The sequence below is a fragment of the Onychomys torridus genome, chromosome 5, assembly GCF_903995425.1.
Source record: "Onychomys torridus chromosome 5, mOncTor1.1, whole genome shotgun sequence".
Taxonomy (NCBI): domain Eukaryota; kingdom Metazoa; phylum Chordata; class Mammalia; order Rodentia; family Cricetidae; genus Onychomys; species Onychomys torridus.
Window position 1 is genome coordinate 118207282 of NC_050447.1, and position 16445 is coordinate 118223726.

The 16445-nt window shown below is 41.7% G+C and overlaps 1 protein-coding gene across 2 annotated transcripts in view; it reads right to left on the minus strand.

Moving 5' to 3' along the window:
• The window catches only part of Dtnbp1 (dystrobrevin binding protein 1), a 123542-nt gene that overhangs the window by 68061 nt on the left and 39036 nt on the right, over nucleotides 1-16445 (minus strand). For both annotated transcript variants that reach the window (XM_036188155.1, XM_036188156.1), the window contains exon 6: nucleotides 15759-15891. In XM_036188155.1, coding sequence (XP_036044048.1) covers nucleotides 15759-15891 — 133 coding nt within the window. The remainder of the gene's footprint in view (nucleotides 1-15758; nucleotides 15892-16445) is intronic.

Here is a 16445-nt window from a genome sequence, read left to right on the forward strand (position 1 = left end):
TGTAGTCCTCAACCTGCACCTGCCTGCCTGCCACCATATTCACTATGATGAAAATGGGCTCAGTAGCACTATCTTCATGTTCTACGCAGAGGTATCTGGGCAGTCATATTATTTTCAGATGATTAAGTAAGTAGAATTGAAATGCTTTCTTTTGGATTGTTTTGTATTATAAACTTTAATGAATGCAGAAAATACCTTCTCAAAATTTAGTAGTGAACTCTGAAACTAAAAAATAGCATGAAACTCAAAAGCTACTATTTCCAAAGGGTAAAAAGGACATTTAAATATTTCTCTATAGGGGTTAAGCTGAGGGCAAAATAAAAAACAAAAACAAAAAACAAAACAAAAAATGAAGTGCCACATTAATAAATATATCTGGAAAGTGTTAGAAGCAGTGTATATGTAGAAATCAACTAAATCAGACTCATAGATGCAAACTTAAGAGGATGGAGCCAGGGGACAAATGCCTCCTTAAACACAATGACCTCATGGATAGAAGCACTCTTTAAATACCAACCTGCGCCGGGCGGTGGTGGCACATGCCTTTAATCCCAGCACTCGTGAGGCAGAGGCAGGCGGATCTCTGTGAGTTCGAGGCCAGCCTGGTCTACCAAGTGAGTTCCAGGAAAGGCGCAAAGTTACACAGAAAAACCCTGTCTCGAAAAACCAAAAACAAACAAATAAATAAATACCTGCCTGCTCCTAGGACAATCCATAATAATAAGTTAACATAAAATATCACATTCAAAAGGATGACTTGTAAAATTCACTGAAAATGTTTAGGAACATTTTTCAAAGCTACGATCAGCAGTCTTTTTTATATAGGACTATAAACAAGGATTCCTGAGAATGGTGCTTGCAAAAACTGACCGACTGATTGCAGTAGTGTGGAGGAGAGGGTGGAATTAATCAGCAGGCTCCAGAGCCTAATAACCTCATCTTGAACTAGTTTTAGTCGCCTGAACAGCCATTTTTTGCCCGCTTCTGTGTGTGAACTAACATCCCATGACTACAAGATAAAAAACCTTTTGGAATTTGTTAACTTAGCAGCCCCCTAGTTTCCACCAACTCAAAGCTAAGTGTATCACAGACAGCATCTGAAGCCTGTAGGAGAGAGTTCCCCGACCTTGCTGTGACCCTCTCTCTGATGTACCCACCGTATTTTGAAATTGCCTTGATTTATGGCTTTCTTTGTTCTGCTATATTATACAACTCCATGAAACTACTTGCACAGGGGAACAGGAAGCCTGGGGTGACTACACTCCATGTTTCCCAGGCTCCAGAATAACCTTCTCTTAATCCCTTTGAGGTGAGGGCTATTTCTTTTTCTTTGTCATCAACAGGACAAAATTAGAAGGATTCCTTCATCATGGCAGGTATACAGATCCTACAGTAACCACTTGTTCCAGGAAGGTTCTCACCACACCTCTCTGAGTAAGAACCACCAACCATTCATCTCCACCTTCCCAGTGGCTTGGTTGGAGTCTACCAAGATGTAGTATCATCTGAAAAACATGTCCCCTTACTGCACAGTGAGTTGGTAGCTAATGGACCAGAAGGTAGGATGATACTGAGCAGTATTAAGTGATAAGACCCAGAGCTCTTACGCTATTAACATGTAGTCTTTGGCATCTAGAATTACAGGTTAAGTCTAAATCTGACCTAGCTTCATGCCAGTCACCTGAGATAGTTTAGCCCTACCAGAAAGTTACCTGATAGACCACTAAGTCTACTGGAGACCAGAGTCATGAACAGGAAACTCACTCAGAGCAACCTCAAACCTTTTGCCAGCATCTGCTTTGTGTTAGAACACTGTTAAAAATAAGTTGAAAGCCACAATTAACCAAACATGAAATAGAAAACCTAACATAAGGCAGCATGGACTTATTGAGAAGGCACTCTGTGATTGCCATGCAGTTGACTGGCTAAACATACTTACTATAATACCATTAAAACAGTTTCTGTCATCTGTGTATTGCTGAGATTTTTAAATTCAAAATTTTACCTGGTTAGCCAGATTTTGAATGAAGGAAGTACCCAACCCTCCCAATATTGCCAATCAATGGTCCATCATTTCAGCACTGTAGTTTCACCATCCCACCAGGAATGACATACCCTTCAAGTTTGGTGTGGTTGAGACAAGAGGAGGAAAAGAAAATGGAATGGAAAAATCAAGAACTTCCAGCCCCTACAGCCAGATGTGTCCCTGGACAAATGACTCTCCTCGGCCAGTCTTTGATCTTCATTGTGACAATCTACCTGCAGCAGTCAGTGTCCTGAGAAAGCTGAGGTTCTTCACACTCCAGGCACCCCAGAGCACGGATGGCTCTGTCAGGAGACATCCAGAGGGACTAGTTCAGGGACTCTGCTATAGTCTAGAGCTGCCTGCCCCTTCCTGGCTCTACAACCCATGGCACGTCGTTCACCTCCTCCAGTCTTGCTTCTCCTCTTGGTAAGGAAGACTGCACCTACTTGGAGAATTCTGTAAGTTCACTTAGGTTTCAGAGATGAGGACTGAGCTAAATCCCCAGCCCTGATTAAATACGTTTTAAATATCACTATTATAATTTATTTTTATCTTTAAAATAATAAGAAATTTAATCATAGCTAAATTTTAGAAAACTGAACTATCATAATAGTAATAAAATCAGACTAAGGGAAAGATTATTGACAGGATTCCACTATAACTGAAGAAGTTACCAAAATGTGGGTCTCAACTCAAAAGGTCTCTAATAAGACACAAAGCGAAGACAGACTTATAGAAACAGTCTGGACTGAGAAATGAGTAGAGCTGACAGAAGAGGAGAAAGGGATTACCAAGACGCCTATGACTGTGGGCTTCGTGACTCTGTAGAAGGCAGAATGGGAACAGTCAAGTTTTGTAGTGGAAGAAAACTTGGAGCTTTGGTGATCTTGAGATGTTCGCTGGATTTCAAAGTACAAGTGTATAGAAGGTACAAAGATGCCCACACTGAAGCCTAGGATCACCATGTTTGTGGTAGATGAGCAAGGTTATGTAAAAACTCCTAGAGCCTGGCAGTGGTGGTGCACACCTTTAATCCCAGCACTCGGGAGGCAGAGGCAGGCAGATCTCTGTGAGTTCGAGGCCAGTCTGGTCTATAGAGCGAGATCCAGGAAAGGCACCAAAACTACACAGAGAAACCCTGCCTCAAAACAACAACAACAAAACTCCTAGAGAGGGCACAGGAATGGGAAGTGGAAGGAATCACTACCAGAAACCATGAGTCATCAACAATGGAACATTTATAAGGAAACTAAAACTTACAATATAAAAAATGTAGTTTAACAGTGCTGGAGAATTAACATTTAAGAACATCTTACATTTATTCTCTGTTAGTATTGGACACAATATTTATATACTCTCCATCAAGAAATATTTTAACTATCATATGCCATGCACCTTGTTCATTCATTAGTCTTCTTTTCAAGAGGCATATTAGTAGATATCAGGTAAAATAATATTTTACCTTCCTTTAACTAGTCCATTATTTATCTTTAAGTGTACTTTCCAAACTCCATTAATCCACATAAAAGCATGGATCATCCCAAGATTTCCCACATTCTTACTGCAATAATTTTGAGAACTACTTATCATTTCTATTTTCTCTTCTTAAATGTGTTATTTTATGACAATGTATTTCTTTCATTTTTTTAAAGATTTATTTATTGATTATGTATACAGTGCTCTATCTGCATGTACACCTGCAGACCAGAAGAGAGCAATAGATCTCATTACAGATGGTTGTGAGCCACCATGTGGTTGCTGGGAATTGAACTCAGGACCTCTGGAAGAACAAGCAGTACTCTTAACCGCTGAGCCATCCCTCCAGCCCTAGACAATGTATTTCTTAATCAGTATAAGGACAAGAACGGTCATACACAAAACACGATGTGAAACTTCAAGAGAAACAAAATGATGCTCAATTAGGGAGAAATGTCCCTCTGTGGAAGCTAGTACCATATATGGATTCATGTCCTTTGAAATAGTGACAGTGACATTTTCCCAAGCCAGAACTAAAGACTAGAAAGAGTAGAGGGAGCCACAGAAAATCTAAGCCATTATTGCTGTGCTTGAGATGGTGAGGGCTGGTCTGGAGCGAAAGGGAGGGGCCCTCAGCTCTCTGGTTCCCTGTATAGTTGTTTCTTTGTCACTGATGTCAGAGCAGCAAGGCAGATGTAATGCACAGACACCCGGTACTGACCACATGCTGCTGAGCACTGGGAGGAGCAGGCTCTATACCGGGGAAAATTCGAAACTCAGTACTGATCAGGAGTTGAAGGCCAGGCCCAACTACATAAGACCTAAGTAATCCAGGAGTTTGGAAACAAGAATTATCTTAAATTACATCCTTAATGCATCATGTGTGCGTACGTGCGTGTGTGTGTGTGTGTGTGTGTGTGTGTGTGTGTGTGTGCGCGTACGTGCGTGTGTGTGTGTGTGTACGTGTGCATAAACAGCCCTGGCTGTCCGGATCTCACTCTGTCAAACTCACAGAGATCCACCTGCCTCTGTCTCCTAAGTGCTAGGATTAAAGGTGTGCGCCACCACTGCCCAACCTTAGTTGTTTTCATTCTCACAAGCCTACCCAGTACTAGGACAGAGTCTCTGTTCATACTGTTCCTTCTGCCTGGACTTGTATAATCCTAGATCCTCATATTGCAACCTTCAGGTTCAGGACACAGCTCTATGTATCTGCTTAGGCCTTCCCTGACACCTAAAAAAGTCTACCCCTTTCTAACCGCTATATCATCATTCCATTATCCAAAGCTCAGTCTATCCTTGAGATGATCATTTATACACATTTTGCCTGTATTCCATGACTACCATGTAAACTGACTCCAAAGATACCAAGCCACTCTGTAACTGTCTGCCAAAGAAGAGCATGCATGTGGTTTTAAGTCCTTTATTTTAGCTCATAGAGTAAATACTCATTTCTTTATGAGAAATTTATGTACAACTAGTTACAAAAACATTTGCAAGAGATCCATGAGTTAGACTTGTAGGGCTAAATAATCACATTCCCAACCACCTCACACCTGAGAGTATGAGTTCCTGTCTGCTGAAAACCATATTCTTTTTTTGTTTGTTTGTTTTTTCAAGACAGGGTTTCTCTGTGTAGCTTTGCGCCTTTCCTGGAACTCGCTTTGGGAGACCAGGCTGGCCTCAAACTCACAGAGATCCACTTGGCTCTGCCTCCCAAGTGCTGGGATTAAAGGCGTGCACCACCACTGCCCAGCCTTTACAAGGATGATTACTTTTTTTTTTTTTTTTTGAGCTGAGGATGGAACCCAGGGCCTTGTACTTGCTAGGCAAGCGCTCTACCACTGAGCTAAATCCCCAACCCCCGAAAACCATATTCTATACACACCACAATGAGTACTGTTTGTCAAGGCAGTCCCTGTTTCTGTCCATAAAAACATTCAGCAGGACTAGAGGGATAGTTCAGTCCATAACATGCTTACCATACAATCATGAGGACCTGAGTTTGAGCCACAGAACCATACAAAAAGGTAAGGCAATGTTGCATGTACCTTAACCCCATAACTAAGAAAGTAGAGACAGTAGAAATCACTGGGGCTTGCTGGCCAGCCAGTCTAGCCTAAGCAGTAAGCTTCAGACCCATGAGAGACCCTGTCCCAAAACCAATACATAAATAAAAGCCAAACTGGATGGCAACTGAGGAACAACATCTGATGGTGAACTCTGGCCTCATATGCACAGAATATGTGTACATCTACATGAATATGCACAAACACAGACCAAAATGCTATCAGTAACAGCAATATTATTATACATGCAATGTTGTTCAAACACAGCTCTTTATATATGACTTTTATCAGATAATTAAAGAAGGATATCCTATTTTAAAGACTTATTTATAGCCGGGTAGCGGTGGGGCACGTCTTTAATTCCAGCATGGGAGGCGGAGCTAGGCAGATCTCTGTGAGTTCGAGGCCAGCCTGGTCTACAGAGCAAAATCCATGTCAGACATCAAAACTAGACAGAGAACCCTGTCTCAAAAAACAAAACAAAACAAAAAACAACAACAACAAAAAAAAGATTTATGTATAAATGTATATTGAGTGTTTTGCTTACACACACATTTATGCATCATGTTCTTGCTGGGTGCTCAGAGGTCGGAAGACAATGTCAGATTCCTTGGAACTGTAGTTACAGACAGCTATGAACCACCATGTGGATGCTGAGAATTGAACTTAACTCCTCTGTTAAGCAGCCAGTGCTCTTAGCCACTGAATCATCTCCCCAGCCCCAAGAATAATATTCTTGAGCAACCCATAAACACACTGGTTAAACCATCCATTCCAAGTGCTTATCAAGGTAGGTTTGAGAGTTCTCAGGTTCACAAATAGTTTCCTATAGCTACACTTCCCTCCACCACCACAGTTATTACTGGGCATGGTTCACACTTCTGCTGTGGCAAGAGTAGAAACCCATTCTCTGTGCTGAGAAGGCCCAAACACAACAAAATACCACACATCCTTTCTCAGCTACATAGGCTCTGATACCAACATCTGGGACTGATTCAATTTGTTCTAACTCAAAAGCCAATACAAAAGGACAAGTTTGCAGAGAAGTAGGAGTTAAAGCCCTTGCTTTGATGATGGCCCTAAGTAGCTAAATAATACTATGTAACTCAGTCTACCATTCCGTTCCAGTGGCTGCACCCTGGCCACCTGAGGTTATGGTGGGGTGGATCACTAACTGAGAAGGTAAACAGGAGCCCCTGGAGAGATGCACAAGAACAAACCACCTCTCTTCTCCCACCTCCCAACCCTGCTCAGTTGTCTGGACGACAGTTTCAGGAAATGTATAAGCCATAATAGGGCAGGCCAACCTGGAGCAAAGACAGTCATGAATTCAGGACAACAAAAAATCAAAAACTTACAAAACCTGAGATTTGTTTTGTTTTGTTTTGTTTTTGTTAACTCATATGTGTCCATCTCAAGCATGAATTCTGTAGACAACATCAGCATGCCACAGTGTTAAGTGGAGGACATGCCTGCAGGTATACAAATACTTTCTCTTTATAGCACATCATACCCATTCATATGTCATGCATCCAACATCTTGTACACAATCTCTTTTCAGAGCAAGAAAAGGAAAAAAAAAATCACTTGTCTATTTGCACACTATTTTGTTAAAAGGGTGAGTTTATTTTTTTAAAAACTCTTTATTTGAGAATCAGAAAGTTAAGCTTTTTTGTGTCATGGTGTGTACACGTGTGCTGGTTTACTGGTGTGCACATATCTATGAAGACCAGATGATAACTGTGGTTAGACTTTTTTTTTTTACTCCTTACTCTTTTGGGGGGTCTGCCACCCAGTTCCCAAATTAATCACACAGACACTTATTCTTACTTATGAATGCCCAGCCTTAGCTTGGCTTATTTCTAGCCAGCTTTTCTTAAATTATACTGTCTACCTTCTGCCTCTGGGCTTTTATCTTTCTCTGTTCTATATGCCTTTCTTCCTTACTCTGTGGCTGGCCGTGTAGCTGGGTGGCTGGCACCTGATGTCCTCCTCTCCTTCTTTTCTTGTTCTCGATCCCTCTTCCCAGTTTTCCTATTTTAAACATTACTGATTTTCTGTTGTACAACATGAGAATTCATTTTGAGATCCCCTCTTGCACTTTGACACAAATATGCTCTCTTGTGCCCAGCTCCCCAAAAAGCTGTATCATGATTCTGCATTTAAGGATCACAATATTTTGTGAATGTTGTTTATAACTGAGCCATGCTGCTGTCTTATGTCCTGTTTTCCCTTGAGTTAATATTTGCCTTATTCTTACTTTCTTGAAAAAATAAATAAATAAAACCAACCAACAAACCTATCTGAACTAATTCATCAACTTCTCGGTCATAGTTTATAAAACTCTACTCAAGTCAGGCTTATCTACCTGCTCATTCCATTTCCTCTTAGAAATACTGCTCTTGGCATCTGCTAGACTGCCTTGGCAATGTCCTCTGGGGTTCTGGTCACCATCACCCTGGACACCTTTCCCTTTGCCTCCTTCCTTATTGGATGGAGCATTCTCTTACATGATTGGTTCCCTGGTGTACGGACTATATCCTCCGTAATTTCTTGACAAAGTATACGTATGAACCAATCTGGAACTTTGTGCTTGGAAATGATTTTATTTCCTCATCTCTGATAAATATTTTGCTAAGTAAATACTCATATTCTAAGAAGAAATCATCTTTCTTCTTCCTCTTCTTTTTTTCCAGCATAAGCTTTATAAGGAACAGAAGCACCTTTATCCACACTGTATTCGTCCAGTAGAGCCCAGATTCTTGTGCTGTTACTCACAGTCCTTGGTGGAGACTTCAGGCTTTGTCATTTAGCGCATTCTCCAGGGCTCTGGTTACCTCATCAGCACTCATGATGTTCAGAGGCACGTTCTTCCTTTGGCCAAATGCATAGTGGACTAAGAGCTTGGGCAGCACCTCTGAAAATTTACTGATTAGAATGGGCAGGCCACAATGCACCTTCCTCAACTTCACAGAGCATTTTTTAATTAAATCCCTCAAACCCTGGCTGCCTGGTGAGCACTGGCATAAGTGGATGTGAACTCAAACAGTCCTAGCTTTGTGCCAATCATCTTTACAGCCACCAATCATCTTTGCTAGCCCAGAAATAATTATCTAGTTGCAGTGCTGCTAAGGAACCAAGGTCTTCCAGATTCATGACCCTTAATACAAAACCTCTCGGAAGTGTTTACCATCTTTACCCCTGATGTAGCGAAGCTTACAAACATATCCATCAACAGTAGACCTTTCCCTGCTCACTATGTTGGGTACTTGTTGGGCCCTGCAAACTCAGGCAAGGATCAAACTTCTCCACATATGTCCTTTCCCCCAAAGTTCCAGCTCTCAGCTCACTTCTCCTCTCAAGGAACTGGTGCTTCCGTCCCTGAGCTTTTCCAGAGTTCTGAGGTCCACAGCAGCACACTTCATGTCTGAGTTCTCCTTATAGGTACTCAGTCTCACACATGTCAGACTGTGCTGTGATCAATCATCACTGCATGCTGTGGATGATTAATTAGTAAATAAAACACTGACTGGTCAGTAGCCAGGCAGGAAGTATAGGCGGGACTAAGAGAGAGGAGAATTGGGAGAACAGGAAGGCAGGAGGGGACACTGCCAGCAGCCGCCAGGACAAGGAAGATGTAAGGTACCAGTAAGCCACAAGCCACGTGGCAAAGTATAGATTAATAGAAATGGGCTAAATATAAGAGTAAGAGCTAGACAACGGTAGGCCTGAGCTAAAGGCCAAGAAGTTTAAATAATATAAGTGTCTGTGTGGTTATTTTATAAGTGGGTTGTTGGACAAACAGGGCTTGGCGGGGGCTGAAGAGATGGTCTCCAGCTACAACTGCATTCTTGCACTTCTAGAATACTGATGTCATCTGTTGTTTCCTCTTTTGAATGCTAGCATTTAACTTCCTTAAAACTTTCATGTGTTTTCCATAAATATAGTCTATATTTGTCTGATATAGATTATGCTCATTGTTAATAATAAAGCTGATTGGCTAATGGCTAGGCAGGAAGAGACTGAGCAAGAGAGCCAGACTAGGAAAATTCTGGGAAGAAGAAGGGCAGAATCAGGAGACGCCAGCCAGCCTCTGGAGGAGCAAGATGTGTTAGAACATAGGTAAAGCCATGAGACAAGTGGCAAACATAGATTACTAGAAATGGGTTCATTTAAGTTGTAAGCCTGAGCTACCAGCCAAGCATTTATAACTAATATAAGCATCTGTGTGGTTATTTGGGAACTGGCAGGCAGAAGAGAACCATCCGATTACATTTGTCTGAATAAAATCGTTCAATTCTGTCTTTGTTGTAACAAGATTATTTACAGTGTAACACATTATTAATCAGCCATATAAATAATCAGATGTATTTGCTTCTAAAAAATTTCTTTTCAAAGAGATGTTCACCTGCATGTTTCAGAAAGGCTGCGTTTATCAGCAGATAAAACACCATCTTACAGGATTTCTACTGCTAACATTTAAAGATGCAAGGTAACTAGAATTCAGAATTTCCAGAGATTTTGTAAGTTAAGCAGGCTTGCTCTTACTTGGCTCTTTGGAAACAAAACAAAACTGTCTCTTTTCTTCAAGAACCCTGTCAGATATTCTCATCACTTCTCTTTTACAGCTAAGAATGCTGATGATTTGCAAAAGGTCAAACAGGCAAAAAGAGGAGAAGAAAATCAAGATTAGGTATCTAGAGACATTCCCAATAACTCACATTGTATTTTATTTATCTTTTTGAGACAGTTGGCCTCGAACTTCCAATCTTCTTGCCTCTGCTTCCTGAGTTCCACTATGTACCACAGAATCTAACCCAACTGCATTTCTGTTATAACTCTGAAATCAATCAGTAGTTATCACTTCAGAATAAAAATATGACTTCAGCAGGGTGATGATGGTGCATGCCTTTAATCCCAGCACTCGGGATGCAGAGGCAGATGGATGGCAGTGAGTTCATGGCCCATCTGGTCTACAAAGTGGACTATTCAGAGAAACTTTGTCTTTAAAAAAAGTACTTCAATTTAAATAATAAATCAAGTGCTTTATTACACTGGTATAAAACGCTTTGATAATTCTCAATATTGTATGCAGATGTCTTAAGTATTAACAAATATCTACATCTACATTTTTTTTTCAGACGAAGTCTTTAAAAGATTAACCAAAGTCTTGGTTAATTTAAATTTCTCACCCTTTAAACATCTCACCCAAATTCTTAGGCTTAAAAACTGTCATGACACTCCATATCAATTTTATGCTTTCCTTGAGAAACAAAATTTTTAAATTTAGACGATCAGAGTCTATGAAATGTTTGCCTGTACATTTCAGGCTACTGATTATGAGCTGGTGTTTTCAATCAGCACAGACACCATCTCTTTGTTTTTCCTTTCTTTCTCTGTCTGTTTCTATCTCTGTCTCTGTCTTGCTCCCCCTTTCTCTCTTTCTGAGATAGGGTTTCTCTGAATAGCCCTGGCTCCTGGAACTTGCTCTGTAGACTAGGCTGTCCTCAAACTCATGAGATCTATTGCATTATGGGATTAAAGGCATGCGCCACCACCACCCGGCACAAACCATCTTTCTTTCACATTATAGAATAATTGGTATTATTAAAAATCTTGGGGTTGGGGATTTAGCTCAGTGGTAGAGCGCTTGCCTAGCAAGCACAAGGCCCTAGGTTCCATCCTCAGCTCTGGCAAAAAAAAAAAAAAAAAAAAAAAAAGCTAGGGTTGGGAATTTAGCTCAGTGGTAGAGCACTTGCCTAGCAGGCGCAGGGCCCTGAGTTCAATCCTCAGCTCAAATCAATAATTAAAAAAAAAAAAAATCTATCATATCTAAATTTATTAACAATGTTATTTTCAGAAGTCTTTAAAATACTAGTCAAAAAGATTCTAGACTAAGCAAACTTTTACACAAGATCAAAGTCCCAAGTAAATGGCTGGTGCCCAAGGACACAGGAATTAACTAGGAAGGAGTTGTGGCTTTTTACTAAACTCTGTCTCTAAAGAGACATACTCTGCCATTTCAACACCATGGAAGACATTGAAAATTACTCAGTACATTAGACTTTTCCACACTTCCATTTCATGGCATAAATCATAATGCATTAAGTAAAAGTTATCTAGGTCACTAGTAAAGAGTCAATATTCACAGCTCCAGGTAGCAGACTTCCTTTTCTATCAAATCCTTTAACTTGTTCAAGACTGAAAGAGTCTCATCATTTTTTTCCCCAACAGTCAAATTTCAATCTATACTGATGGAAAAAAGTCACAATATTCATATAATTTTGTATCCAAAAAACATAGTGGTGATAATGAAACATTGGGGTACTGATATATTTACAGTCACACACCTTATATTGTGTCTTCATTAGCGTTTCTATTGGTGGGATAAAAACACAATGACCACTGGGCAGCACAGTAGAGCTGATCCTGTTGGTAGGGGTGTAGATGAGCCAGCCCTGAAGGCCTGAGAGTGAGAAAGCTGGCCCCCTCCCTTCATCTGCCTCAAGGTGGAGAGGAAGACAGAAAGATGCCTTCCCCCTCCCCCTCGCCACATACAGCAGGTGAGAATAGCCCTGTCCCTTAGAGCAGCAGCACTCGGGAAAGTGCTTGAGCTGCACAGTAGAGCTGACCCTGTTGGGAGGCGGTCGGCAGGTGAACCATTCTGCATAAGAGATCTGGCCCTGCCCTTCATCTGCCATGCTGTGGCATGGGCGAGGGAGAGAAGCACCCCCACTTGCCCCCCGTGGCAGGTGGGAGAACTGCCCTGAGATCATGAGAATGAGAGTGCTGGTCCTGCCTCTTACCAGCTGCAGCCCTCAAGAGAGTGGCCCCTCCACCTTGCCTGGGAAACACAGTAGAGCTGACATTGGTGGTATAGGTATTAGTGAGCTGGCCTGAGGGCATGAGAGCAGGAGAACTGGCCCAGCCCCATGCTGCTTACTGCACAGGGGTGGTACTGGAAAAATCACCCTAGTGGTGAGGATAAGGGAAAGCTGGCGGTCTGACCAATCCAGCAACCACCCAGGTCCAGAACCAGGGCTCTGAGTTGGTCCATTCCAATATCCACCCCATCTATGATCTGTTGGAGCATATAAAGGGGCTAGTTCTGCTGACCCAAAGCTGCAAGATCTCCCCGACACAGGGCAACAATACAATATCCAAGAGGAGCCCCAGTGAGAGCCCAGTGTCAATAGTGTAGCAGAAACCAGAGGCCTCGAGCCAGACCAATGACTCATTTCAATGAACACTTGCAAGTAAAGATGTATGGACTAAAGGGTATACTGAGTTGTTATAGAACATTATTTTAAGGTGTATTACTTTTGTTTATGTTGCATTTGTTTAATTCTGTGAAGCTGTGTTACTGTGCCTGTGTAAACACCTGATGATCTAATAAAGAACTGAATGGCCAACAGCAAGGCAGGAGAAAGGCTAAGCAGAAAGAGAGAAGATATGGAAGGAGAAAACTGGAGGAGAAGGAAGAAGGAGTCAGAGGAGGAGGAGACTCCAGAGGCCAGCCACCCAGCTACACAGCAAGCCACGGAGTGAGAGGAAGATTTACAGAAGTAAGAGAACGGGAAAAGCCTGGAGGCAAAAGCTAAGGAAAGCTGGCAAGAAACAGGCCAAGCTAAGGCAGGGCATTCATAATTAAGAATAAGCCTACATGTGTGATTTATTTGGGAGCTGGGCAGTGGACCCCCCAAAGAGCAAAAACTGTGTGACTCACTGGGCCACACTATAGCTTCCTCACTGAGATTTTTCTCTCTTTTTTCTTTTCTTTTAAATTTTATTTTATTTTATTTTGGGGGGGGGGATTTGCAAGGGCAGAGGGCAGATATGAAGAGACAGGGAGATGAATGAGATCAAGATACATGATGTGAAATCCACAAAGAATCAATAAAAAGTTAAACTAAAAAAAACAAAACAAACAACCCACAATGACCAAAAGCAAGTTGGGGAAGAAGAGTTTATCTCAGCTTGTAATCCACCAGGAAGGGAAGTCAGAGGAGGAACTGAAGCAGAGGTCATGGAGGAACACTGCTTACTGGCTTATTCCCCTATGCCTTGCTCAGCCTTTCTCATATACCCTAGGACCACCTGCCTAGAGGTGGCACCAACCAGCATTCATTAATCAGGAAAATGATTAATCAGACTTGTCCACAGGCCAATTTGATGGACATATTCTCCCAATTGAGGTTCCCTCTTCTGAGATGACCCAGGCTCATGTCAAGTTGAAAAAAAACAAAAAAACAAAAACGTACACCTGTGCCGGCTAACACCATCAGGACACATACCAGGTGCCAGATATTAATCCAGCACTTTGCTAACACAATGTTAAAATAATCCTGTAAGACACTATTATTAACCCACTTTACAAATGAAAAGATCATTTTCTGAAGTCATACAACCAGTATCCAAACTAAAATTTCAAAGTTCCAAAACTTTCTACCATATTTTTTGAAACTCTAGTTCTACCATATGAACTTTCTTCCATGATTGACTTCTTCCCAACTGAGTATTTACCTACTATTAACTGTTAAACTGGATACTAGCCTATCTACTTCTCACTCTTGTACCTTCCTGTCACATATCAGCCTGGAGATCTCCTAAGTCATATGGCTACCTACACATGCCAAAGAAGTTCTGATGAGTGAGATAACACTCTCAAAGCTGTCACACACTCTGATGACCTTGCAAGGCCAAATGAAATTTATAAAAACCACTTCCACAAGGAATCACATGCATGCAGTATGTGAACAGGATGACATACAGCTCTCCAGAGCTCTTTTTCATTCAGGGCCTGTATATCCTGTTCAGAAGTCCTTCAAACATGCACATCAGCACCTGAGAAGCTGATTGTAAGCAACACCACTGTGGTGAAGTTAGGACAGTCCAGGAATCTGAATACTGAACTCTTAAGGCTGACCAACACTTGAGACACATCTACACAGACTTGTGGATGGATAGGGAACTTCAGCCACCCTCAACACTCGAGGAAACTTTAATAGCAATGTGATAACCCACCACTTCCCCGGCTAGATGTTTTTCTTAACTACCAATCAGAATTGTGAAGACTGGTGCATTATCATCCTCACTAGAAACCAGTGTCATTGAGACTAAGAGATTACTATGCAGTCTAGCATCTAGAATGTGACAAAGTTGAGTGTGGAACCTACCCCGCCCTTCTGTGAAGCCTGGGCTCAGGTTCCCTCCACTCTCATTGTACTATTAAAGGTATAAGAGAAAAAAGAAAGCTGCTCAGTCTCCTGCCACTGGAGCACAGCAGGCCAGAACCAGATCTGTGGGCAGTTTTGCCCTCTGCTCCCTTCTCCCTTCAAAGTAGAGCGTTCACACTTTATCCTACCCCTAGCTTCTGGCAAATCATCACTAAATGGCAACATATCGTGATTAAGAATTAAACAAGCAAATATTGGAAGGCTTATTAATGAACTTTACAGACTGAAACCTTTATCATTACCAATCCAAACATGTGCAGAATAGCAAGGGGGAGGGAGATGCCTCGAAGGGTAAAAGCATTTGCCTGATAACCTGAGCTTGATTCCCTAGGACCCCGGTGACAGAGGGGAGAACCAACTCTCACAAGTTGTCCTGGGACTTTCTCTTACACACACACACAGACACACACACAGACACACACACACACACACACTGCAATAGTGCAATACTTTTTAAAAAGACTAGCATGTAATTTTATTTGTTTGTTTGTTTTGGTTTTTCGAGACAGAGTTTCTCTGTGTAGTTTTGGAGCCTTTCCTGGATCTCACTCTGTAGACAGGCTGGCTTCGAACTCACAGAGATCTGCCTGGCTCTGCCTCCTGAGTGCTGGGATTAAAGGTGTGCGCCACCACCACCTGGCTGCTTGTAATTTTAAGAATACGACACCCACATTCCCAAAGAGGTGGTGTGGGGCAGGTGGTTTTTTGGTCTTTTAATGGGTTTGGGGTCTGGGACAATTTTCATTGTTTAGGAGGGTTGGTTACAAGTTGTTGTTAAGGGTTAAGAAAAGGGCTAAGCAAAGGAGATTAGATTAAAGGTTCTTACTTAAAAAAGAAAAAAGAAAAAGACAAAATACATTGTACAGATGTATGAAATTCTCAAAGAATAAATAAAATATTAAACATTAAAAAAAAAGACTAGCATGTACATTACCACGGAACACTTCTCACCTCTTACTTTTCTTGTAGCTCTCCAGGTGGTGGGACTGAGCGTGTTTGTGTCTTTCTAACTCACACTGCCCACACAAGTCCTCCAGACGCAGCAGGTGGTTTTCCACCTCTTCAAAACTCCTCTCCAAACGAGCTGGAAGTAAGTATATAACATAAAGAGAAACAACAGTCAAGTCCCAATCATTGGCCAAAAAGACAACAGTTTTAAATTGTTGTTGGAGAGATGGCTTGGTAGTTAAGAGCACATACAGCTCTTCCAGAGGACCCAGCACACACATAGGTGGCTTGCAGTTGCCTGTAACTCCAACTCCAAGGGATCTAACTTCCTCTTCTGTCCTCCGTGGACATACCTACACTAATATGTACACACACACACACACACACACACACACACACACACACACACACTCTATAAAAACAAAAATATTACTATCCCTTTGAAAACTATTCAAGACCAGAGTCTTGAGAAACTAATTCCAGCAGGGTGGTGGTAGCGCACGCCTTTAATCCCAGCACTCCGGAGGCAGAGGCAGGCGGATCTTTGTGAGTTCGAGGCCAGCCTGGTCTACCAAGCGAGATCCAGGGACGGCGCAAAGCTACACAGAGAAACCCTGTCTTGAAAAACCAAAAAAAAAACAAAAAAAAAAAAAAAACAAACAAACGAAAAAAGAGAAACTAATACCAAGT